Source organism: Haliotis asinina, chromosome 5, assembly GCF_037392515.1.
Source record: "Haliotis asinina isolate JCU_RB_2024 chromosome 5, JCU_Hal_asi_v2, whole genome shotgun sequence".
NCBI lineage: Eukaryota > Metazoa > Mollusca > Gastropoda > Lepetellida > Haliotidae > Haliotis > Haliotis asinina.
The window spans coordinates 44,024,499-44,052,267 of NC_090284.1; the positions used below are offsets into that span (position 1 = coordinate 44,024,499).

Below are 27,769 nucleotides of genomic sequence, written 5' to 3' on the forward strand. Positions count from 1 at the left end.
TATGAACCTTTCTTGAATTTAATATTATGTTTTCACTTATTAGTAAAGATTCAAAATGTATATATTCTAAAATTATGATTGAACTACATTTAAATGAATGCTGTTGACCAGTGGCATATTTGTTTGAAAAAAAAAGTAAAGTATTAAAATTTATTTATTCAGTTAAAATGTATGATGTAATCTGTGGATGCTCTGTATATGAGATGATTTTATAAATATACAATATGGCTTTTACAAATATCTTTGAAAATGCACACCATCTCTAGACATGATTGAAGGACTGTACATGGGTAAACAACAATCAAATACTGGTACATGTAAATCTCTATTTTACCTGAATTTTACCATGTTTTCAGATCCCTTATTTCTGTAACATATTACAAGATTATAAAAGCTATCCGACACTAGAATATTGCATGATTTCCCAGAAGCAGCATTGCTATGGGTAGGCTAGTAGTCATAGGCACCACAATTCACTCCAGAGTTGTGTCCCTTTGCCTCACTGATCATGGGTTCAAATCCTGATTTTCTCCTTTACATGTATTATGTTTCCAAGTCTGTCGTGCCAGGGTTTTACCAAGGAGTTAACGTCTAAGGGCTTTCCTTCCAAATCAATCGATCCATCTGGTCTTTGAAGGGCATTTAGAAGTGGAATACATAAGAATGAAGATTTTATGGATATCAACTTCTTTATATGAGAACCCAAAGTTTCGGAGTTAATGCTTACTCCTTCACCTGATGAAGGAGTAAGCATTAACTCCGAAACGTTGGGTTCTCATATAAAGAAGTTGATATCCATAAAATCTTCATTCTGATCCATCTGGGTAAGAATATTGGCCTTCAGTAATCCATGCTTGCCATGCATGTCGTAAGAGGCAACTAACGGGATCGTGTTGTCAGGCTTGCTGACTTCATTGACACATTGTCAGTTCCACAGATCGATGTCCATGCTTTTGATCACTAGATTGTCTAGTCCAGGCTTGATTATTTACAGACTGCCACCGTGTAGCTGGAATATTGCACTGTGTGGTGTAAAGCTAAACTCACTCAGTCCAAATCAGTCTAACATGTTGTAACACACCAGACCTGTTGTTCAAGATGGTGTTAAACCAAATTCACTCACTTGCAAGATTACTGTCATGAGCGAAAACAGATTTTTGCAATTCACTGTTTGTGATCCTTTGTACAGAGAGCATGCACGCACATGTGCGACCGTTCACCAAACACAAAACTAAAATCTTGGGAAGATGTCATGGCCTCTATTTTGTTTGTTCAGATTGAATTCTGTGAGTATATATTTGGTGTGTCTTGTGGTAAATGGGATCTTTCTGTTCTGTTCTCTGGTCTTCGTGGTTGTATTTCTGTATCCTTTCCATAGTCTTGTTTGTATACAACTACTTGTCGTGCAATGACTTAAGTGCATCACTGCACATGAAGCTGGTTGTGCTACTGTTGGCCATGTGTCACATGTATATGACTAGCAGCGACAGCATTTTCAGTTCACATATTTTCAATCACGGTCACATCTGTTTCATGTATTCATTTTGTATTCAGATATGTTGTTAATTTGTTTGTCCTTTTTTTAAAGTAATTATTTGTGAATGTTTTTTGTTTTTTTTTTCCAAATTTATATTTGGTGAGTTTGTTATGTAATTTGTATAATTTTGTGTTATATTAATAAACACAAATAACGCCAGAACAATTTTATTTCTTGTTTGACAGATCCGCCTGCCCTATGTATTCAAGAAAAAGAAAAACAATGAAAATTAAGTTTCCCTGCTCAAAAAATAAAATCCTAATGTTTTTATTGTCTAAAAATGTAAACTCACAAGAAAATACTCTTTAGATTGTTTTTTGACCCATATTCACTTCCTAAATTGCCAAAAGTAAAATACTCTGTGTATTTAGAAGGATTATTACTTGGATTGGAAATTTGATTTTGATTTTTCTTTCCCACTTGCCCTTAGGTTTTCAGAGGACAAAAATCCGTAAAACAGGAAACTGAATTGTTCTGGCCTAACAAGATATTGTGAAACTTAATTAACATTTTTTTTAATTGATACTTATCAAAAGACTGTTAACTCTTATTTGGTCATCCTGCCATATTGTAATAATTTTCTTAGGTTGCACAATTTTCTTTTTTCATGCTGTAAACTAGAATCACCTGCAGTGCAGCCTGCTAGCATGTTTAGTTCAAGTATAAGTACTGGCGGTGGGGTTAAAGCTCTTTCTCATCACTTGAAGGCCCGGTTTTGGTTCCCTACATGGGTACAGTGTGGGAAGAATTCATTTCTGGTGTTCCTTGCCATGATATTGCTGGAACATTGCTAAAAGCGGAGTAAAACTATACTCACTCAATCACTCTCTCTCTCTCTCCCTGACCCAAGTACAAGTAAGTTCAGAAGATAAATGCTAGATGTTTTTGCAATTTCTGTGAGATTGATTTTATACTGTTTAAGTGCTTGGTCAGACTGCATTGTAGGTTTGTTTCTTGTGGGGATTAAAATGATTGTTCATTCATTTATCTTTATTTGTTTTTGTTTTTGTTTTGTTTTTCTGTTACTTGAGTAACATTTACCTGAGTAATGTGGGTTATATATCATTACGTTTTTTACAAACATTTACTCACAAAGAAGCCTTACCTCTGCGATCTGCTAATGCCTTTTGCAGCTATTAATCATTGTCACTTGAAAAAAGTAGAAATAATATCACATCTTTTTATTGCATAGTATTAACTCATATGCTAGTCGTAATAAACTATTAACATTATTAACCCATAATAGCCGCTTTCAGGTTTCATCAAGCCAAAATTGAATTGAATCCCCATATGTTGTTTTATTTATGTTCATGAAAACATATTTGGAAGCAACAGCAACAATGTGTACACCAAAGATTAGTCTCTCTTCAATCATGACAAATTCACTTTTTCCTTGAAATCACCAACTCTGCTCTTCAGAAGAATTCTGTAATCTTATCCCAGGATTCTCATGTCATGGGTGCAATGTGTGAAGCCCATTTCTGGTGTCTCCTGCCATGATATTGATGGAATATAGCTAAAAGCCATGAAACCATACTCACTCACTCACTCCTTGTACAAACATCTTCCACTTTCTTGGCATTAAAGCATGTCTTCTTGATGTTTCAGGTTGGAAGACAAGGCTGACCATGATATGACAACAGTTCCTGGCAGTGAGTTTCTGTACATCAATGTTGATAGTTTCGATACTTACCTGTGATACTTCCTGTGATGACATCGTGACTGCTGATAAATGGCATCAAGACCTTAGTGTAGAATGGTTGTGTGAGTGCAGATTCACACAGAGATTGTGCTGACATAGAGGGATGCTTGTGGCTGCCCTGTAGTATATATTTTCTTGAAACTTTGCTGACATTGCTGTCATGGAGACACTGTGGATATGCTATTGTCTGACCTGATGTTGTAGATCACAGGTGGAAACATAGGCCCTGATGACTTTGTTGAAATGAAGCCGTCATTGAGTTGGTGCTACTGGCTAACATGATGGTGACCTGATGTCATAGATCACAAATGGAAACTTAGGCCCTGATGACTTTGTTGTAATGAAGCCATCATTGAGTTGGTGCTACTGGTTGCTGTGAACAAGATCTGATGTTGTAGATCACAGATGGAATCTTAGGCCCTGATGACTTTGTTGTGATGAAGCCTTCAGTTGATGCTACTGGTTGACATTAGATGACAGATCTGATCCAATGTAGATTGCAGGTGGTGTGATAAAGTTATAATTGAAGTCTGGATTGCAGGTGCTGTGATAAAGTTATAATTGAAGTCTGGATTTGAATGGATCTTTTTCTGATAACAGTAACACATACCAACAGAAGCCATGCAGTCTACACTAGGCTCCAGGCACTGTTGTTAATTGGAGTGTCAAAGTACAAGAGTTCCCATTATCTGCCTCATCCTGAAGCCTTCCTGCTGGTCATTGAATCAGTAATTTTGCATCATCTCTTAGTCATCATGATCCTGAAGTTTTACTGATGACTCAAGTCAGAGACTTTGAATCAGTTAGCCTTCGTCATCTCTTGGTCATTATGATCCTCAAGCTTTGCTGAAGACTCCAGTGATGAAAATTTAATCAGTTAGCTTCAATCATCTCTGGGTCATCATGATCCTTAAGCTTTGTTAATGACCCCAGTGACAGACGCTGAATCAGTTAGCTTCCATCAACCCTTAGGTCATCATGATCCTCAAGTTTTGCTGATGACCCCAGTGACAGACACTGAATCAGTTAGCTTCCATCAACCCTTAGGTCATCATGATCCTCAAGTTTTGCTGATGACCCCAGTGACAGACGCTGAATCAGTTAGCTTCCATCAACCCTTAGGTCATCATGATCCTCAAGTTTTGCTGATGACCCCAGTGACAGACACTGAATCAGTTAGCTTCCATCAACCCTTAGGTCATCATGATCCTCAAGTTTTGCTGATGACCCCAGTGACAGACACTGAATCAGGTAGCTTCCATCAACCCTTAGGCCATCATGATCCTCAAGCTTTTCTGATGACCCCAGTGACAGACACTGAATCAGTTAGCTTCCATCAACCCTTAGGTCATCATGATCCTCAAGTTTTGCTGATGACCCCAGTGACAGACACTGAATCAGTTAGCTTCCATCAACCCTTAGGTCATCATGATCCTCAAGTTTTGCTGATGACCCCAGTGACAGACACTGAATCAGTTAGCTTCCATCAACCCTTAGGTCATCATGATCCTCAAGCTTTGCTGATGACCCCAGTGACAGACACTGAATCAGTTAGCTTCCATCAACCCTTAGGCCATCATGATTGTCAAGTTTTGCTGATGACCCCAGTGACAGACACTGAATCAGTTAGCTTCCATCAACCCTTAGGCCATCATGATCCTCAAGCTTTGCTGATGACCCCAGTGACAGACACTGAATCAGTTAGCTTCCATCAACCCTTAGGCCATCATGATTGTCAAGTTTTGCTGATGACCCCAGTGACAGACACTGAATCAGTTAGCTTCCATCAACCCTTAGGCCATCATGATTGTCAAGCTTTGCTGATGACCCCTGTGACAGACGCTGAATCAGTTAGCTTCCTCAAGCCTAGGGTCACCATGATCCCCAAACTTTTCATCCATGCCTACACAGTCAATACCTCACCACTGCATTACCTGTGAATACATTCGCCCAATCCGTTGTATAACAGTGACATTTGACTTGTGTTTTGGTAATCTATTTAAGCACATGGCATGTCAAATTAACCATTTGTGTGAATGAATTTTGTCAAGAAATTAATTGCAGTGTGTGAAAGTGCATGTCATCTAGTGAGAAACATTTGCAAAAACTCATTCATCTGAGTAGTTCTTTGTCACTAAAACCCTAACTTTGTTAGATTCATTGGTTTAAAAAGTGTCCACACGTCAGCTGCAGAAATGCCAACCTATACCATTGTGTCATATCTTTTTTTACGAAAAAATAACAACAGAAAATACACAGCTCTGAAGGCATTAAAAATGAATGATTTTAAAAAAAAAACAATGCATGAAATTAAATTATAAAATATCATATGAACCACACACAATATTTTTCAAGCACAGTTTATTCAGTATCACATCAATACTAGTTTATGGTTACTAACTTCTATTTTAGGTGAGTACAATGTTATTTACAGTATTAGACTATCTATCTAAATACTTTATTTAATACGAAAATTCTTTGGAAAAGTCAATGGGAATTTGGCCAAAAGATACTAATTTTTCCATCAGTTTTTGCCCAAAATGCTAACTTGGGCTAGTTATGGTTGGCATCTCTGCAACAGTCCATGTGCTCATGGGAGATGCAATTTTGCAGTGTTTACAGGACCTCTGAAGTATTTACCGCACAAGTAGGTGACTCTGATCTCAACTCTTTCTGGTGTTATGATGGACACTTGGAGACCACTGACAAAACTGTTTAACCATTTACTTCACTTTACAGTCTGATCTTTCACTTCAAATTTTGTATGAGAACCTGATGCAGATTTGGATAAGTGTTGTTGGTGGCCTAAGCACTGGAGTATCCTGTGAGGTAGTTTTATCAGACGCCATCTCGGCAGGACATTTCTTACCAAAGCCAGACCAATTCTATTTCTTGTTTTACAGATTTTTGTCCTCTGAAAACCTAAAGGCAGGCAGGAAAAAAAAAAAAAAAATTTCCAATCAAAGTAATATTCCTTCTAAATTCTCAAACTATTTTACTTTTGACAATTTATGAAGTGATTATGGGTAAAAAAAAACAACCTAAAAGTATTTTCTTGTGAGTTCACATTTTTAGCCAATAAAAACATTAGGATTTTATTTTTTTTTTAAATTAAGGAAAATTAAGTTTTATTTTTGTTCTTATTCTTGAAAAATAGGGCAAGTGGATCTGTAAAACAAGAAATAAAATTGTTCTGGCCCAATGATGGTTAGTAAGAGACATTCAAGTTCTTAGTAAGATCAAATTGGTGAAGGAGAGGAAATCTGTTGGAGAATAGCACAGTGTAATTACAGTGTAATTTCTGCAGAATGATCAAGGCTATGAGATTTGATTTTTCACTTTCACATGTCTTCTTCTCAAGTTGTTTTATGTGTTAAATGAGAAAAAATCATCTGTGATAGACTGAAAGTATTAAATGCATGCAAAATGGAGGCTAAACAACAAGGCCAGTTGTGGACCAAGGGAGATAACCTACTGACCTGCCTGGAGAAAGTGGCTACAATCGCTTCGTGCTGATCACACCCATCTGTGAGAAGTCTACCCAAAGAGAGTGAATCTGAGTGATGTTGCAGTGTAGATCTTATATCAGTGAAACCACCATTCTTCATTGTGTTGTCAGTGCTAAATCTGATGTCTTCCTCCGAACCAACACTTCAAACAGCATGCAACCAACATTTTGAGGACAACTTTATTACTTGGTTTATATTTGCCAACCTTAACTTTTGCTAATGTGGACAAAACAGGTTATTTAAAATTTTTTCTTCTTTTTTTAAATACTGCTGATAAATCAAATCTGAATAGACTATTTTAAATGTCTATTTCATGGAAATTGAGTTTCTGTTTCGAATTTAGCATTTTACAAAAGAATATTTCAATATTGAAGCAAACACAATTGCTGAATTATCATAACCAAATGAACATGAAAGGATTTTTAGACCTGATAGTAGGAAATGAGAACAAGTGAATGGCTGATGGCTGATTCTGTTTTGTGTTTTAAACGACCTATTTGTGGTGCCAGCCACCTAAGGAAAAACAAAAAAACGAAATAGCATTATTATTATATTTTTTTTTTACCCCTCCCAACAGAAATATTGCTGTAAAAAAAATCTGTAAACCAAGTAATAAAAAAGTGTGGCCTATGAGGAAACCTCTGTCAGGTTATTGGGGGTGGTAATGTTCATGTGTGGTGATCTTCAGATTATCAAACTATGGAATATGTGCAATGTAGAGGGTCATGTGTTCAGAAGGCTTAAATGTCGATAGACACAGCCTGTCTGATCATGTATATTTAATGTAAAGATGCTGAGAGTTACATGTGCACAATATTTTTATGAATTGTGCATTAAAAAAGATTACCCCCTCAAATATATTTGTACTCTGTGACTTTAGTGTGATGTTCCGAGTCTTCATGTATGTATGCTTGTGTTTGATCGTGAACATTGTATTTGTAATATTCCTATGGCTTACGTAGCTTGAACCTGCTTGCAATTTTACAGCTGATTTCTCTTGTATCTGATTGCGTGTCATGTTGTGCCATTATCATGTGATACCTCGGTTTTTTCGTCAGTCAATGCGAGTGTGATGATTAGAAGAAAGATTGGAAAAGGGCAAGAATTTTTAGTACAGTTTAAAAAATTGATCTGTGCTATCAAAAAGCATTTTTTTCTTTTGTTTTCTAAAATGTAAGGTTAGCATGCATATAACTGTATAAAATGTAACATAAGCTTTCTTCGTTCTACATAGAGAATAGTGCCTGGATTTTCATTTTGTATTTCTGTGCAGGGTTTTATTACACTGGAACCAGGATTTGCTTCTACTTGAAACCAGCTATGAAGTAATCAGGGGTATTTTAGTCTGTTACCTATTCTAGACTTACAGTTTCTTCTCTTAAAAAGGTGGACCACAACATGTTTAACAATGGATATTCACCATGTCCAGAATATTATTGATGGGGTAGGGGTGGGAGTGCTTGGGGATATACTTGCTCAGAAGTATATAAGGACTGATTCCTTCTTCTATATCCAGTATTTACTTCAAATGGCAATTGGCTCAATTACACTAGCAGCAGTCACATTGCTTGTTCTGCTTTGTTACCTCATCAGTTTTTGTGTATAACAGTATTCTGTGCAGATAATTGCAAGCCTGATTGCTTGGAATATTAGTATATTTATCAACTTCGTATACAGGCTTCAAAACACAAAAGGGATGTTGCGTGTATTTATGTAACCTTCAAACAGTTAATCTTTAATATATCAGTAATCAAATACCTAAGAATTTGTAAACAAATACACCTTTTTACATTCTCTTTTGAAAGATATTGCTCATGTATAGTACCTGTTAAAGCTGCTGACAGAGGAAGATTTTATTTCATTGTATGTATTATCCTGTGTACAGAACAACTTACAATGAAGATGAAGCTCCCAAATGCTGGCTTTTGGTGGTAGTAAGGGTTGAAAGACTTTGTGCCATAGTACCTGTCTTTACAAACTGTCTCTCTTGCTTTAATGGCAGATTTTCAAGTTGTACAAACATACGTGAATCATTTGTTAATTGACATTCACAAATACATTTTTATCCCTCTTATACAGACTTTGGCCCTTTTGATGTAGGCTTCCCCCTGCTCATGAAGACTTCATCCATCGCATATAAACTTTCAGCCATTGCATATAAACTTTTATCCATTGCATATGAACTTTCATGCATTGCATATAAGCTTTTATCCATCACATATAAACTTTCATCCATCACATGTAGACTTTAATCCATCTCACATAAACTTTCATCCATCGCATTTAGATTTCATCTTTCACATATAGACTTTCACCCATAGCATGTTCACTTTCATCCTTCATGGCGACCTACATCCTTCACATATAGCCCTTAATTCTCCCCATATAGACATTCATCCCTCACAGACAGATCATTTTCCTGTACATATAGACATCAAGATTATGGCATGGAGAACACACATTTTTGTGTTTTAACCAGAACTCATCACTGTTTCATGGTGAATTTATAAATGTTGATAAGAAACATGGGAACTGAAAATATGATAGTGGAAGTAGAAAGCTATATCAATTTGGAGCATGTGGACCAAAATCTGGGGAGTCCAAATAAGGGTTTTACATGCAAGACACCTCAATGGCATGTTGTGGATATACTTGGATATTTATGGTCCTTGATATTAGCCATTTCTGTCAAAAGATAAACCCAAATCTGGGCTAGGTTGACTGTCTGACATTTCTATTTAGCAGTTTACATTTCCTCACAATAACTCTTACACATAGGAGTTCATTATTAGCAAGGGTTTGTGTATGAAGAACAAGTGACATATTTGCCTAGAAATTTTACCACCTGCATTCTAAATGATTTGGTGTAATTTTAATTTGTAGTTTCATGGAATTTTGTGTAAATATGCTGTATAATAAAATATTAATTCTGCATGTAAATGTCAGTGAAATAGGCAAATGTGATATGTTTTTTGCACTTATGAACGAAACAGCGTCTGCAGATCCATGATTCAGATTTGAAAATGATAGTTCAGTGGTGATCTATTTACCATCAGTTTAATTAATATCAAACTCTCAGAAATTATCTTGCAGATATATTTGACATACGTCACCATCAAGTTTCAGATCAGTACACATAACAGCAACATTTAGGTTGCTCATAAGGTTCTTTTCAAAATTTGACCTCTTGATCAAATCATAGAAATGTCCCAGGATATCCAGTGGTTGCAGCAGTAATATTCTCGTTATTCTTGCTTCTCCTGAGGCCCATTCTACCTCAACATTTCCTCTAGGCCTTGATGTATTGAGTGAATATTGCCTCTGTGACACTTGGTGATACGTTCTACACATACTCGATTGAAAGTGAGCCTTTGCCATGTAATGTTTTCAGTCTGTCCATTGTTAATCGGTACCATCTCAGAAACTACAAGGAGTATGGGTCTGAAACATTGCAGAAATTATTGTAGCTGTGGTGTATATAATATGAAAAATTCATAGAGGATTCTCCTTGTCCATGGCAGTTTTTCTGAAAATATTGTATTTTTCAATTCCTGAGCACTTTGAACCTGTATGTTGGAATTTGTTTTACAAGGTTTAATAGATAAACATTACGTTTGGCACATTGTTTTTCTATCAAGCTACAGCCTTGACCTTGAAACATTTTACAAATGATTCCACCAAATTCATTTCAAAATTGTACTGTAATTCTTATCTGATTTTAAACCAGACTGCATTAGTTCTTATACTGTAGAGCTGAGGTGAAGACAAGGTAGGTTTTTAGACCTTTGTGGCCTGACTTAATTGGATCACAGATCACCTAACCCAGATAAACAGAACGGCTGGAAACATCAAATCTGAAAAAAAACACCAAGATTTATTCCTTTCTTGCAACTTGCAAAATTGTACGTAGAATACAAGATACCTGTCATGACCTTATATACACCATAAATATACTGGCCTCACCTAATCACAAGGATTTATTACCCCAATAATGCTGTCAGTAGATTTTTCGGTTTCCCTTCTCTTACCGTCCTGAAGATTCATTCCCATGTGAAATGAAACAGTTTTCCTGTCTCAATTTCCCTGACATCTAGGAGAAACTTATGCCCTCATGTGATACAAAAATACTTTTCCCCTTACCCATTCATAAAAGAAACATGTCAGCTTGTTATTCTTTCATCTAATTTTGATTAAAATTTGAAGCAAAGAGACTTGATCGACAACCTAAAATTGATAGACAAATACCAAGTGATCTAATATGATATACATGTATTTTGGAAGGAACGTGAATGACACAATTAGTGAAACATGTTAGTCTAATAGCCTTACTACAGTTTGAAATACCGGTGACAGGTATAAGCTTTACAACGCATGCAGATTTTTAACAGTGTCTGCTACATTTTCTGTGTAATCTTTGATTGATTGCCAAATTTTGATATTTTTTCATTAATGTCATATGTGGACATATTCATGACTGTATGCTATAACCATGTCCCATTATCTTGTTATCACAAGGCTTTAGTTTTATATTTTGCTCTGCAACAAGCTTTTACCCCTCTTGCTCTTACTTGCTTAGAAACTGACACTCATCTGTCCAGATGAAAACAATTTCATTTGTGCAATTCTAATTTATTTTCATTATATTTTTACTAAATTAATTCAATCTTTCAACTTACATGTATGAGGTCTCAGTTCTGTTTTATTTTAGCCTGAATCTGATACCACAATTTAAGTATGATTCATAATATGTGTTATGTATATATATAATTATCATTGTGTGATATATATATATATTTTATGTATTAGATGATGTTTTATATCATGTATAGAATCTATCTTTATGTCTGTTCCAACAAATGTTTATTTATCTGGTCACAAATTGCTGTCCAGAAAAGCTTAAGCCAAGCCGTCTGATTGGTGGACACTTGACTGGCATAAGAATTTTCCCATTATTCATTAAAGTTCACTCAAGGGTCACCACATGTGACCCTATGGATAGGTTTAGTAAATCTTCATGGAGAGCAAACTATTTGAGTGAGACTGATGTGGTCAAGAGCATGAGAAAACAGTTACAATCTCTTATTTACAGTAAGGTTATTTTTTTTTTAATCAGAGCACCTGTATCTGAAATGGTATATCTTCCTGTGGTGCTGTTTATTCAAATTTTACATCTTCACTGACAATGTTGTTTTCTCTTGTTTGTTCACATGAAGTAGTGTAATATGTTAATTTCCAACCTCAAATGTCAGTATTTCTTATCTAAAAGCCAGTAGACACAAAATATTTTATCATCTTGGTAAAATTGTATTTTTTTATTGTACATGTATTATCTAATAGATTGCAAATATAAATCAATCAATCAATCAATATTGTAGAAGATCAGTAAACAATACTTGGTCATTCTGGACCTAATTTAAATATTCTTAAAACTTTTGAACCAATGTCTTTGAAGATATAACAATGTTTCAGATGGCTACAAAACTAACAGTACAAACGTTATATAGTTGTAAATTTGTTACAAATTAGTAGAATCTATGAAATTCTTCAAGCTTTATGAAAAAATAGAGTTAAACAGATTTATGCAGATGAATCTCAAAGCCATGAATTCAAGGTCTTCAATCAAACTTCAAAATTTCATTTTTATTTATAATTAACAAAAAGTTATTATCAAAGCTTCAACAGGTAGTATGTTATTATCATTTATTAACTTATGGGCAATGCTGTTTTGTGATCTATTTGTATGTGTTTTATTTTATGTCGACAACAAGCCTGTTCCTTTGTCCATACAAACTTTAAGTCAGATATTTGTACCAAACGCGAACCTCCACAGGTGTATAGGAAGTTGAAACTGAAAACAGTAATTGAATTCTACAGAAATTGAAAATATATGTGTCTGTAATAAATCAACTGTCTGTTTGTTAACTGCATGGTTGCCATATTTTAGAATATAAAAACATTTTATGTTCTTGTTTTTCTTTTGTTGCTTATTTTCACATGTATTGCTTTGTATGGGTTAATCTTTGCTTTGGTGAAGGCCCCAAATGTCCTTTTCACTCTGCAAATTTTTATGAGTGTCCCATTTCATGTAACTGTAAATTTTAACCATTTACAAAGTGAATACTAGTATTTAATTCTTTTGCTCTTCATTACCCATAGTGTGAAATATTTCATGAATATATTTCAATCTAAGGATGATGTTGAATAGAAATATTTGTAGTTTGTTTCCAACATGGCCTAAACAGTCAAAAAGATGATTTGATTCAAACACTTCTTAAATATTGTTTTGATCTTTAACACTCACTACTTACTCCTGTGTTCTTCAGGATAAAGCATTTAATATAACAAACTAGGCAATATTCCATCACCAGCAATAAACAAGTTTTCCTGAAGTTGCTTAGCTCCAGTAAGAAGCAGCCTGGTCAGAACCATCCTCGATATCTTCAGGATATACATTCCGATAAGTCTCCACATCTGGACACATCTACGGCTCAGCCCGATAAATTTATTACCTCCCTTGGTTGGCTTTTTATCCAATCAAGTGTCTACACTGGGAAGTTGAACAAACCAATCACAACTCACTTTCCCTTTTTAATTATCTAACCGATTAAACTTTACAACATAAACCATGCAGAGGTCCTCTGAAAGGTAGAAGGAGTTGTTGTTTTAAAGTTTCAGACCTGTCGATTTATTTGTATTATTCCCACCATCATACAAAAATGGGGGCAAACCTTCGCAGTTTCGACCGCTACCTATGTTGACATTGGCAAGCACGGTTATAACGGCGGACTAGCTGATTGGTTACTGTGAGAATGCGGAGCCAGCAAAGGGAGGTAATAAAATTATCAGGCCAACACGTAGATGCGTCCATGGTACAGTGGAGACTTATCGGAAAATATACCCTGGAGATATCGAGCATGAGAGAGAACAGAGATCATCAACAATTGTACCATGGCAAGAAGTTGAGACCTAAACAGAGCATCTGTACCATCAACCTGATTTTCTGAACTTTTCTACTTGGTGCAGTCTGTAACCAATTCACTCAAAGAACAAAACAATTGGTGTGAATATTTATACTTGATATGATTATTGGAAGTGCAGAATTTTGCCAGTCACAATGGAGGGTGTTTGTTTTTCTGAAGTGTTTTAGTCAGACCCAAGCGTTTCAGACAGAACAGGTTAGACATAGTAAAAATACTCCTGTCTGAAAGCATTTGAACAAACTATTGTGGATATCAAATTTTTCCACAGGGAAAAAGTATTGTTTATTTCAAAACAAAGGTGCTTCAGAAGTCAGCTGGTGCACTATGTAAGCATCAAGAGGTGTTTGTGAAAGTTTGTGCAAGCGTCCAGTGTGTGTGTATTCTAGACCAGTGTATGTACATGTTTGAATTTAGACTGTCAGATTAGGAATGGGCTTCTGTACAATAAAGCATCAGATTCTACATGATTTTTGTTCTCGTTCTCCTTGAATGTCAGTCTTATCTTGGTGGTTCACCTGCACAAGAGGAAGGCCACAGTCAGCATGTCTGTAGTCACACACACAAGAAATGAAAGTTTTTTTATTGAAACAGAAACACACTCGGAACCCTAAATTGATAGAGTTTCTGGCATATGGTGAAGCCTGATGATGTTATCAATTATTTTTGTTGCGATTTAGAAGGACCCCCCCTCCAAACATCTCAACAGTAAGAATCAAGATAGACCACTAATTTTGTGCAGTCTTATACCCACTAATGTCTATCACTCCTTGTTCAACAATGCCATGTTCAACTCAAATAGAAAGGAACTGGCTATGGGATGTTTGAAAGCTGGAGTGTCTGGCAGAAATGTTGTCCTACATATCAACGTAAACATAACCACAATATACAGTCTCCAGCATCGATACAATGCTACTCAGACCTCAGATGACCTTACCTGGCATGGTCGTTGTGGGGTCACCACCCCGCAACAAGATCGGCACATTACCCGTCGACACTAGCAATATCCATTCTTGTCAACCGCTTTACTTTTCGAAAACTTGAGGTCATCAGTCATGGTAGCTAATGAAATGTCTTCACTCAGTTTGTTCTTTATATGACCCTGTTTGTATTTCTTGTATTTAATATTGAAAATTACGTACACGTATATCCTTTATACTTGACTTGCTCTACTTTTGTGTTGGAGTACAGACAAAGTGTACAATAGGCCATAACTCTACACAATGGATTGCAGTGCCTCAAGACAATTTGTCCCTTCTGTCTACCATGTTTGTTAGTTTAATTGTTGGGTGCCAATGAGGAATTTGATGGCAGTCAGACAGTCAAACATTGATATATATCTACAATGACATCCATTACCACAAAAGTCATGACTACTCCCAACCACCCAGGATAGGTGCCTCTTATAAGAACCAGTTACATTCTATGATGAAGTGTAGGCAGTCACCTCAGTCTTTCAGTATTAGCACTTCCATCCAGTCTGTGGAGCTGTGATTAGTTCATGGCCCTGTGAGCCTCATTTCCCTGATCCTGGTACAGACTGATGTGCCACTTCATATGAAATATTAACCTGGCAGACATTGATGGGACAGTTAAATCTATCCAGGTTAAGTTTGATGGACCATGTGTGGTCTACAAAGTCAGTGACCGGCCACTCCATGTGACATGTGACTTTAGCAGTGTCTGTGATGTGCGAGACAAAACCACACTGTCCTCTCCAGTTCTCCTGGCAAAGATTCAAGATACCTGCTTGCGATAATCTGGCTGCAGGAAGTAGTAGTAATGTCTGCTCATATGGTGCTAATATTCAACCACACTACCTCACCATGCTACATACATTACGGTATGGATGTTAACAACCTCAGCACCAAGACTACCTTAAGTCTCTGTTAATGTATGGGAGTTTGTCATCTTAGCGCCAAAATTGTTTTGTACAACAGCACCCAGGATTGTATCCATGTGAATAACATTCAACATATACAGTCAGACCTCGTATATCCGAACACCTCGGTTTCCGAACATTCTTCGCAAAAAATGACTTTTTCTACTGACAATTACCTCGTATATCTGAATGTTTGGTTTCCGTATCTGAACGGTCAATTTTGCTAATGTAACATCAAAATGTGTACAAATTTGCCTCGTATATCCTAACACCAAAGCTGACATCGGCAAGTTGTCAGATGTTCACAGCTTATTAACAGTGATCACTACTTTTACCTTTGTTGTCGGCAAGATATCAAAACACGAAGTCTATCATGTCTGCCGCTTGCCAATTCATTGTGTGTCTAGGTACTTAATTTATTGTTTATTGAAGACATGTACTTATCACCGAGCGTGTAGGTTAATTAGAGAAGAAACAATTAAAGTTTGACACTGAGTTGACCCCGAGTCGAATCGTTGATTGGTTAGCATAAATAATGACCACTGGTTGTGTCAGTCCTTATGCAGATGACAGCAGATCCCTTTCGGGATTGGCTGCTGTTTTTTGACTGACAGATGAGATCGCGTGGAAGGCAGGTGATATTGCTTTTTGACAATGCAGGAAGTCACAAGTGCAAAAATCTTACACTGACTAATGTTTCTGTCCATTTCTTGCCACCGAACAAACAGCACACATCCAACCCATTGGATGCAGGAATCATATGGCAAACATTGAATTCACACCAGGTGAGATCTCACATCGAAGATCTGATTTATCACTTCGAAAATGCCGGCAACATCACAAATCTGGAACCGTTATTAAAGTTTCAAGCAGCAAATAATAACTCTGCTGCCCGCCAACAGTCATCAAAGACTTTTTCAAACCAATGTAATTTATGTTATGTTATGCTGTACACATGTAGCCGACCACCTAGGTCCTGATTCAGACATCCAAAGGATTCGTATATCCGAACAATTCAATAAAAAACCAAGGTCTGACTGTAGTGCAAGCAAATTTATTTTTTGTCTTTAAAAGAACCACTAGGCACCTTCGAAACTAAGTAATCCCAAGAATGGATTGTTTTCACACATCATTGATAATAAATGTTGATGCATTTTGTAATTCTGTACAAGTGACGTTTGCACTAAGTCGCCTTCTAATAGTGTGAGAAATGGGCTTCACACACTGTAAGCATGTGGGGGATCATCAGCTTCATCACTCAAGTCATTGACGCAACAAACACTTTAACCGCTAGACAAACCCAGTACCACTGTAATTCTATACAAGTGGCACTGTCTGTACTCTAGTCACCTTCTAACAAGAGAGCAAAATTACAACAAACGCATTATTGCTGAGCACATGTTTATTACATGTACCTGACCAAGTACAATTTACAAACGACGACCACGGCGACCTCCCTTTCTTCTGGTGCTGTCGGAGGGGATGGGAGTAACATCCTCTGAAAAATAAAGTATGTCAATGTTAAGAGGCTGATAGTTCATTCAAGAACTTGCCATACTGTTTATGTATTAAGCACCATGCTCGTGAAGTTCCCCACAACATCAACACTAATTAAGTGAAGATGAACTAGGTGTAACACCCTGTTTTATAGTACTCCAGTTTTAAGCTGAATTTGGAGAAATACCTGAAATGATAGCGACCTCAGACCGCTTTAGATAGATAGACATAGGATATTTACATAGTGCACATATCCATGTACTAGTGCATGTTCAAGGCGCTGGTATTTTTCATGTGTCATGATCTTCACATGTCGAACTAATACTTGAGGCCACAGCAAATCTGTCTTCTATACACATAAACTTACATCATTGATGACTGGACCATCCATGCCCTCTTTTAGACCAAGTGATCTTAATAAATGTGTTACATCCAGTCATGTATATGATAATCCACATTTTCCTGACATATACTAAAGATTTAAAAGGAAAAATGCTGGTGTCAGACTTCATGCTTCTTTTAGCAATAGGCAAGCAATATCCTAGCAGAGCACACCAGAAATCTGCTTCACGCATGGTGCCCAGGCGAGGAAATGAAACCCAAGTTTTCAGCTTCACATGAGAACATTTTAACCACTAGGGCATCCCATCACCACCAGAAAATCAATAGTGTAAAAGGATTTAATCGTTCAATGAAAGTCTGGTCAATTCTTGACATGTCTGGATAAGGTGGACAAATTCAGCTTTGACACAACTACAGTAAGTTTATTTCCAGAAAGTCATTGCCACTGATTGTTAATTATTTACCAATTCTTCCAATCTTCATACCGGAACGAGCCAGAGCTCGGAGAGCAGACTGCGCTCCAGGGCCAGGAGTCTTGGTCCTGGAAAACAAGAACAAAGTTTGTTGCATTGTGATATTTATCAACCCTAAAACTAAATCAAAACCCATCAAACTAACAGACATTGTGTCCCTCCTAAATGAAATGCCTTGTAGAAAAGCAAATTCACAACTCATAATGCACAAATCACAGTGGCAACTAGCTGAGTGAGTGAGTGAGTTTAGTTTTACGCTGCACTCAGCAATATTCCAGCTACATGGCGGCGATCTGTAAATAATCAAGTCTGGACCAGACAATTCAGTGATTAACAGCATTAGCACTGATCTGCACAATTAGGAACCGATGACGAGTGAACCACATCAGCAAGCCTGACTACCCAAGCCTGTTAGTCGCCTCTTACGACAAGCACAGTCACCTTTTATGGCAAGCATGGGTTGCTGAAGGCCTATTCTACCCCGGGACCTTCATGGGTCACACAGTGGCAACTGACTTGTTGTAATCTTACCACAAAAGACAATACACTGCTATTGTTTTCCTTTTGTATATATTTTGATATACTTACTCTTACTCAATGATTATATTTACTTGTTCCAATCAATGTACCTACAATTTTTAAAAACTGAAAATCATATAACACTGTACAACGTACCTTCTATTTATATATGTTGTCCAACAACAATTGCCTGTCTACACAGCTGTTCCACATTACCATTTTCCTGACCTGTCTCATTTGATTATGTCGTCATTATTCATTGCTATTTGACACAAATATACCAATACTCCCCAAAATGTATGTATAGTATTAAACGAAACTGACAAAAAGATGGTTACTATTTTTCCTCGCAAAGTAAACAGATTGAAATGTAAAGTGAAAGGGACACAACCCAAATGTTTTAAAGTTACCTCCCTTGGTATGTCATTGAAAATTTGCCAAAATCTAAACTAAAATGTTGATAGGTCTTAATCTTCAGTACTGCAGGATAATTTGCTGCATGATCAGTTACCTTGCACATATCAATACTTTCAGATATTTTATGTTCCAAGCATCAAAGTACTGATTAAATACGACTGTATAGTAATGTGATAATTACATTTGCTTTCTCAAGACAGCATATGTCGAATTAAGCTTCATCTGCCTAACTGGGCATTCAGTCTTAAGTGTAATAGGATTTCAAGAAAAGCATATTTACTCGTAAAATTGGTTAAAACCAAGAATGGTTACGAATAGCTGCTGAAAACAATAGATCAAACTATAGATGGCAATATGGTCATTTAAGTAATGGTGGCCCAATTAATTGAAATGATCAAAGATTGGTTGCAGTGACCAAACAACGAAACTATCAAACACATTTTCTAACAGTTAAACACAAACTAAGTTGAACTACTGTTTTAATATTTGAAACACTTGACAATGGAACATATCTTTGAAGTTGTCAGGGCCTGAAAACTCAATTCTTAGAAAACTCACTTTAACTGAAAAGCCATCACTGAATATTTCTTGAAGACTCCAGGAAGTGTAAGTTCATGATATATTAGTATTAATATTAATCATCACTTTGAAGCAGCACAATGCATCATGTTATACATATCTGCAATAACAACCTAAATTGGAATATAAAAAAAATGACGCCAATCAATTCTTTTTTGATGATTGTCCGTTGGTAATGAAACAATTTGTGTGATTTTGAACTAATTCAAACCACTATTACTCAGACAGGTATGACAATGGACCTGCTGAATCACCTGGCATGAAACGCATGTGCTGCTTCCAGACAACAAGAGTCGGTCATCTCAATGATATACGATTTATGCGAGTTGAATATGTCCCATCTATTAACATCTTACATGTCTTTCATTCATAAATCTTATGTTTGATAAGTAAAAGTGTGTGATATCCATAGAAAAGCTTTAATCAGCCATCGTTTTAAAAGTCTTAATATATAAAGGTAGCATGACCACCCAGAGATCAACATGAGTGGATATTATTTGTGAATCGTTATAACACGCCATTTAGTTCCCAGTTTATTTCCCCTAAAGGATTACCATATCTCTATCCTCAGCTTGACACCAACAATCATCTGCGACACTCGTCCTAGTTTTGCTTTTGAAACACTTCCTACCTGATGCTTTTCATAGTGATATAGTCAGTAGTTTCAGTATTAAAGTTATTATTATTTTTTAATGTACTGTATCATTTATAATGAAGCTATGTTTTATTCAAAATGGGCATTTAAAAAGTGAACTTTGTAATACAACACCATCACACACTAATTTATTTCCACTTCCAACATATTATACCATGGATACCTCACTAGTTTCAGTCAAAAAGATAAATTCAAGCCAACCAGCCCTTGCCATATCCAGATAACATTAGACACATTGCTGGGCAACATATCCATCATTTTACAACTAAAGGAAGGTGCATTCACAAAATGACAGAAGATTAACAAACATTAGCATCAACCAGTGAACACCATACCTATTTCCTCCTGTGGCCCTCAATTTGATGTGCAAAGCAGTGATACCGAGATTCTTGCACTTCTCAGCAACATCCTGTGCAGCCAGCATAGCAGCATATGGGGAGGCCTCGTCTCTGTCAGCCTTCACCTTCATTCCTCCTGTCACACGTGTGATTGTTTCTCTGCAACGCAGGGGATAAATATATTCATCATACAGTCTGACGAGTCGAATGCCAGCATCTCAAATATTACTCCAAGTACCTCGATCCTGACCATTTTGTTTCTACCATCATAGACACACCTATGTCTCAAATCCATTGACAAGTCAAATTCATTACTTGGTCCCCAGGACTGTAGTTAAAAAAGGTCTAATAATGAGCAAGTTTTACACCATTCTCAGCAATATTCCAGTTATATGGCGGCGGTCTGTAAATAATCGAGTCTGGACCAGACAATTCAGTGATCAACAACATGAGCATCGATCTGCGCAATTGGAGCCGATGACATGTGTCAACCAAGTCAGCGAGACTGATCCCATTAGTCGCCTCTTACGACAAGCATGGTCTCCTTTTATGGCAAGCATGGATTGCTGCAGGCCTATTATACCACGGGACCTTCACGGATCACAAGGTCTAATAAAGCGTGCATAGTGCTACACAGTGAATCTCAGGCCTACGACCCACTACAAACAGGAAATCCTAGTAAGGGATGTAGTAACTTTACTGGGCCATGGAGCTTCAGTTAACTTTACGCTGCTAGTAATATGTTAATGTTGCGAATTACAATATTTTAATTTGAAGCACAGGATTCCCTGTTGTAATTTTTTCTAAAACATTGCTTGTCAGCAGAATGATGCAGTATGTTCACCATTGGCTGAAATGGATTTCTGTATAATGTTCCCATTTTTTTTGCTTAACCAGGGATGTAAATGTGTGGATATATGAAATCTTTGGTGATTCCAGCTTCGAATTTCAAGAGGTTTTAAGAGGTTATAGAATGGATCAAGTTGTGAAATTTCCCCACAATGGCAAGGATAGTTGATCAGAATATCCATCACTGGATTGACAGTCCTGAGTCAATACGTTACAGGCTTCAGTCAATGCCTCCAGCATCGCTCGAAAAATTATGAAGACAGCATCTACAAGTGTGAGTTCTACTCAGAGACTTCTCACTAATATGCAGGATACAGACTCCTAGCTAACCAATATCTTTGGTTTAAATATTTACAGTGTGCAGGACAATGTACATTTTAAGTACAATATTTTGGTGGGGTTTTCTTAAAACACCATGTCTTAAACTACCAACCTTCCACAGATAAATACTGTATCTGCTACACCAGTCAACATCTACAACTTATAATGGTTGACTTTATCAAGTGGTACTTTGTGAAGTTGTGATCACTCGAAATAATCAAAGAATGGTTGCAGTGACCTAACACCCCAGCAATCGATCACATTTTCTCATAACAGAAAACAAATGATTTTGGAACTAGGCTTTGAAACACTTGAAAATGGAGCATATCTTCGACTTTGTCAAGGCTGAAAACATGTTTATTTCTGAGAAAACTCACTTCACTAAATGAAAGTCATTACTGAATATTTCTTAAAGACTCCAGGACGTGTATGTTCACGATATATTAGTCATCACTTTAAAGTAGCAAGGTGTAGCATGTCACACATTGATAGGAAAATCAGAAAAATGACATAACCAATTTTTTTTTTTTCAAAAGATGCTCATTGGTAATAAAGTAATCATCAAATGTGAGATTTCGACCAATTCTCAACACTAGTGGTGCTTCTATACTCACTTTCCAGACAGGTCAGTAACATGGACAAATGTGTCGTTGAAGCTAGCATAGATGTGTGCTACTCCAAACACATTTTCTCCTTCTTTAGCTTGGGGACCAAGTACAACTTGCTCCTGCTGTTGAGTCTTTCCTTTACGTGGAGCCATGCTGAAATTAATGTAAATTAATTTTTGTTATTGGAAGTTCTAATAAGAGCACAAATAGAAATTACAGTCACGTGGGACAATAGATTATTTATAGAATATTTCACAATGGATTACTTTTTAGCAAATAAAATATTCTGATCACTGTAATAAGATTCTACTAATTTCCCCATCTTGGACATCTCAGTCAACTGGTCCTTTTCTTTACCTATAATTGGAATGTTACTGGGAGGCTGAGTTTAGCATATTTAGCCAAATAATCAGTTATGTTTATTGCACTGAGTTGATCAGCAGTTGGCCCAACATTGTGGGACAGTGTTCATAAGAATGGCAATCAGGGTCAGAGTAGCCAACCCAATCTTAGCTGTTTTAAGGACTGTGGGAGAGAATTTAGTTATATGCAGCACTCAGCAATATTTCAACTATATGGTGCAGTCTGTAAATAATCAAATCAGGACTAGACAATCCTATGATCAACAGCCCTATCTGAGTATCTCCTTAGTCAGCCCTTAAAGCAAGCATGAGTTGAAGATCAATTATATTCCTGATCTTCACGCGTTTTCAGGTCTGTGAGAGATATTTGATGCAACAACTTTTCAAGATCAACCTTGCTAGAGCATGTAACTGATAGAAAATATGAGAGTAACTCCAAATACACACTCCACTCTGTCAATTCGTAAGCTGCAGCTACACTTCTAAAACCGGCTGTTTACTTAGAAAGCAAATGAATATATTACAATTGGCAAAATAATCAATGGATCACTGAAAATGACATATATCAGAAGCTAACGTCCCAAAGTAACAAGTTCAGAGATAAATTATCAAAACAATCCTCAAAACTTTGACTAACGAAATTAGGGTTCAGTTCCACTGTTATCGCACATCGTGACTTCGCTACATTCAATAAGCTAAATATTTGGTTTTAACCATCAGCACGGAAACATTTGGCAATCAATATGACAATCGACATCTCATTTATCAGACAGCCATTCTTAAGTAAAAATATGTCATATGATGGAGTCGATATGTTTTGGATTTCTCCCCGTATTTTGGTTTTCACCTTGCGAGTAGCTGAAATCTCGCGGAAGAGACCAACTCTCACAGGTGCCCGAACTAAAACGAGATTCTGATTCGTCAAATACCGGAAAAGGCCGAACCCTACCGATGTCGTTTGTTATTGTTGTACACTTCAACATGACCAGTCATCTAAAAAACCTCCGGATTTGACCTTCTTTCCATATTATACTGCGGCCTACCCACAGTAATAATAATATCTCCTGTTAGATATACCTTTCAACTTTACATATGGGTGGAATTTGCCTTGTTGATCGCTGTATCTAAAAATCCCCGATAGTTTTGTCGGGGTAACCTTTTCTGTCGACCGTCTTAGGTTCAGCCGGGAGTAGTCGACAGAACAAAAACCTTGTTTTCATTTTCCCCGTCACTCTGAAACATCATGGACTTGATGTTTGACTGGGAATATGAAGGAGATAGGTTCTCATTTGAAGATAGCGACCGTTTTGAGGAGGATTCCCTCTGTTCCTGGCTAAGCGAGCCAGAAAGCCTGTGCAATAATTGGCGAGGTTGGAAAAGGCAAAATGGAGGGCAGACGGTTCCTAGCATTCGTGCACAGGGTGAGTAAATAATGTTGATTTCATCTTCTACCAGTAGATTTACATGAAAATACATGGTATGATATTATATATGTCGAAAATAAAATCCTACAGTAGTCCCCAGAGGTTTGCAAATGAGAAGGAAATTTGCATGATAAGCCTAGCTGTCACCTAGTGTAAGCCTGTTGTAGAAGCCTAATCATAAAGCAGGCTGTCTTCACAAAGAACATATTGACTGTTTTAAGCCGAAATAACATGTTTTTGCAGTTTTATTGGGTAAATAATGATTGTGGATGCGATGAAATATGTTCACTTCCAGGGAATCATAAGTATTTATGTAAGTATGCAATATGGTTGGGTTGAACAGACAAAACACACCTTATTATGACAGGATTGTCATCACCTCTTTACCTGGTAATTTTCAAATATTTGTAAAAATGATAACCTACAACTGTTCCATGATATGTAGCATATGGAGTAACTGCAATGAACATTACATAAAAAAGATATGATGGCTTGTAGTTCTAGATGTCTACTTGTTGCTGTTCGAATTGTGGAAAAGGATCATTGCTTCTTTATGAAATGTTAACTTCTTTTGTTACTCATCATGATTGTATAGCGAGTATTCTTACAAATCATCAAGTTTGGTTATGGTAGATATGTCTTGACCCAGATGTAACATATAATCTTTATAATGGGTATACTTGTTACACATATGCAGCATGATATGCTGAATCATGGCATTAGCCCATCAGAAACACAGGATCTTAATGTAACTCAAACGGCATGGTCAGAGATTTTTGGAAAGTGTATTCATTTCAGTCTTAAACTTTAAGTTTCTTAATGCAGTCAAAGAATACGTGTGTGTGGACGTTTATAAACAAAAATAGTCATGGTAGTAAAGCAAATGAAACCACCAGTAGTATAAAAATAGACATGCTCAGTCTTTCCTGAACCATATATTCCGAAAACAATGGGCTGTATTTGCATTTGAGCAAGGGTTGGTAAAGTGTCAGTTGTGAGAGAGCAAAGTAGGGCAGTTTGCTGAGGCCTATTGAAACCACATGATGTTGAAGTGAACTTGCACTGGGGTCACAGAGGTCATGACAGAATAGCAGCTGAAGTGGACAAAGGTTTTAAATAACAAAGAGAATCAATGAAGTGTTTCTCAAATCCAACATGCTAAAACTCAATCCTGTTTTCCCTCTCATATAACAGTTGTATAAGACCATGTACTGTTTTCATTGTTTCTTAATGATTGATCTCAGGGCACTGATAAAAATATTGTTTTCCTGGTCCAATTACTTAATTAGTATGTGGATGTTTATTATGGTGTTACATCATTTGTCATAATGTTACATACACGTGAAGGTAAGAATGCTGGGTCGTTACTTCATCTTGTGTAACCCTGGTCTTACTCAATGTCCCTTATCCCCTTCCCAGTGTGCTATTATCCTCTTTGTATATATCAAGTCTATGGTATTGTTGAGAGTCATTAGTTGGGGGGTCACTGACACCTGGGTCCTGTTACTTAAAGCTGTTAGAACCATTGCCTTTCCCATTGATTAATGTTAGCAGGAATCACTCAATTCTTGACCACCACCTCCTATGTTGGAAGTAGCTGAAATTTCAATAGTCATTAATATTCACCCCATGCTTCATGCATCACAGTGACTAGTATTCTATGAAATTTGCAAACCTCTCGGGCATGATCAGTGTTTAAAAATTTCTGTGAACTTCAAAATGTGAATTTTTGAATTTGTTGTCTTCGTGAAAATTTGGATGCATGTGCTCAATCTAAATTAATCTAATGTTCAAACTTGTTAACACATCACATGACAAATCGATGATGGATCCCTTTGCTTCATCGCCTCTTTTCACTTGTCCTATATAAGGTAATAAAGCACAGAGTTTGTTGCCTTAGTACATTAACAATGTGTCAGCGGTTTTATCAGCATCATAGAGGGTATAAATGGCCTGATTGTTTAAGGTGCTCAGTAGAAACCTGTGAATACAGGTTAGAATCCTGGTTTGCCTCAGTTTAGTTTCTAGGTTTTTCAGCATCTATGTTCATTGATTTTACCCTAGTGATGAACATCTTAGACCAGCATCACCCCAGACTCTTCTCCCATAGTTGCTGACATGACATGGTATTACTGAAAATATATACAGTGGTGCTAAACCACTAACTCACAAATGAACGAACAAACGACCTGGGAAGGTTTGGTGTAGAATAGGCCTTCTGAAACCCATGCCTGCCATAAAGGAGTGACTATGCTTGTTGTAAGAGGACACTAACGGGATCGGGTAGTCAGACTCGCTGACTTGTTTGACATGTCATCAGTTCCCAATTGATGCTCATGCTGTTGATATCTGGATTGTCTGATCTGGACTCGATTACTTACAGACCGCCAATATATATCTGGAGTATTTCTGAGTGTGACACAAAGCTAAACTCACTCAACCACTCACATAACCACTCATTCAGGTGCCCAATCAACCAATTATACAACCACCCAATCAACCACTATGCAGTCATAAGAGCACACTGACACATAGTCTTAATTAGTTGTCTTAGATACTTTCTTAAGTTGGTAATGGCTTATCAAAGTCCCTTTTGGATGCATGATAGCAAATAAATAACAGAAAGATTTATATTCATAACTGACTCCCATTTGTATAGCTTACTTTTTACAGTTTTATGAACTATTAGTACATTCTATCCATTATATGATTCCACAAAAATCAATCTTTGGTAGTAGGATTTGTAATGACATGAAAAAAGATCCACACATGCTTAAATTTAATAAACTCGTCATTAAAAATCATTTTACGAAAAGAACATGTTTGTCAACTAAGTGCAGGCTCATGATGAATGGTATCCCAAAAGAAGTATACGTAATAAGCTATTAACTGCCACTTGACATCACCTCAGAAGGGGCTTACAGCTCTTTAGTTACAGTTTTTATGGTTTGATGTGTTGCTGGAAAAAATGACATTAACTTTCAACTCACTCATTAGAAGAAACTTGATTTTCCATGAAGATCAGGAGGTGAATTTTAATAGTACCTCTTTACCAGATAGGTCTAAGCAATGTTCTGATAACTATTCCATGCATATTTATGTCAGCATGAAAACCATATTGGCATTGTTAAAAACAGCTGATGCATAATGCCTTTGCCACAACTAACATGTTCTGACGTTAGCCAGGACATTCAGCAATGTGGTTCCTTAAATGTATGATGGAAATATAAACTAACAAACAAAACCACTTGTTATGGAGACAGAAATCACTTGGTTTGGATCATGCGAAAGGAACATGTGACAGGTGAAACTGTGTTCTGTCTGTATGTCCCATCTGATGAGTAAAGGATTCAGCAGGATTGCAGTGAGTAACTCGGCCCTTGATTGAAGTGCAACTTTAAAACATGATCCTTCAGAGACATTGGTACAAATAGGTACAAGTATGTTGCACGTCTACATGAACTACACCAACATTTATGTCCATTGTGCTTGAAATTTTGTAAACAGTCAATAAGTTTGATCTTGCATGCATGCATGCATGCAAAAAAGTCCAATCTTAGGCTATGTACCAGTGAATTAGTTTCTGTCACAAAATCTGCCAGAATCTGGAGCAAGCAGACCCATGTGCTTCAGAGGTGTTTACTGAGGATAGATATAATAACTGAGGTATGTTTAGAGGTTGTGTTTCGTTTCTCATATTACAAATCAAATATAAATAACTCACACATACACCAGCAATACAGCATACAGCAGTATTCTAGTAATATCTCATCGGGTG

At 36.8% G+C, this 27,769-nt stretch overlaps 3 protein-coding genes across 3 annotated transcripts in view; 2 read left to right on the forward strand and 1 right to left on the reverse strand.

Moving 5' to 3' along the window:
• Nucleotides 1-3,382, forward strand: part of LOC137284692 (PH and SEC7 domain-containing protein 1-like) — a 40,937-nt gene extending 37,555 nt beyond the window's left edge. Inside the window, exon 12 of the mRNA XM_067816605.1 lies at nucleotides 3,146-3,382. Within this exon, the coding sequence (XP_067672706.1) occupies nucleotides 3,146-3,236 (91 nt within the window). The 3' untranslated portion in view covers nucleotides 3,237-3,382. The remainder of the gene's footprint in view (nucleotides 1-3,145) is intronic.
• A 13,609-nt stretch (nucleotides 3,383-16,991) lies between these two features.
• On the reverse strand, nucleotides 16,992-23,498 carry LOC137284562 (small ribosomal subunit protein uS11). The gene is made up of 5 exons (XM_067816408.1): nucleotides 23,415-23,498; nucleotides 22,212-22,358; nucleotides 20,425-20,586; nucleotides 17,911-17,987; nucleotides 16,992-17,105 (listed from the first exon to the last, which is right to left on the reverse strand). The coding sequence occupies exons 2-5, from the start codon at nucleotides 22,355-22,357 to the stop codon at nucleotides 17,038-17,040; spliced, it is 453 nt and encodes a 150-aa protein (XP_067672509.1). The 5' UTR covers nucleotide 22,358; nucleotides 23,415-23,498; the 3' UTR covers nucleotides 16,992-17,037.
• A 14-nt stretch (nucleotides 23,499-23,512) lies between these two features.
• The window catches only part of LOC137284561 (zinc finger SWIM domain-containing protein 8-like), a 61,052-nt gene continuing 56,795 nt past the window's right edge, over nucleotides 23,513-27,769 (forward strand). The window contains exon 1 of the mRNA XM_067816407.1: nucleotides 23,513-23,988. Coding sequence (XP_067672508.1) covers nucleotides 23,811-23,988 — 178 coding nt within the window. The 5' untranslated portion in view covers nucleotides 23,513-23,810. The remainder of the gene's footprint in view (nucleotides 23,989-27,769) is intronic.

Bases quoted from the DNA above. Each gene is read 5' to 3' on its own strand.
- LOC137284562 (XM_067816408.1), bottom strand. From the start codon at position 22,357: ATGGCTCCACGTAAAGGAAAGACTCAACAGCAGGAGCAAGTTGTACTT. The intron at 20,587-22,211 runs GTGAGTATAGAA...CCTGCGTTGCAG, and splicing joins GTTACTGACCTGTCTGGAAA to AGAAACAATCACACGTGTGA. The intron at 17,106-17,910 runs GTAAATAATTAA...TTTATTTTTCAG, and splicing joins TATGAAGATTGGAAGAATTG to AGGATGTTACTCCCATCCCC.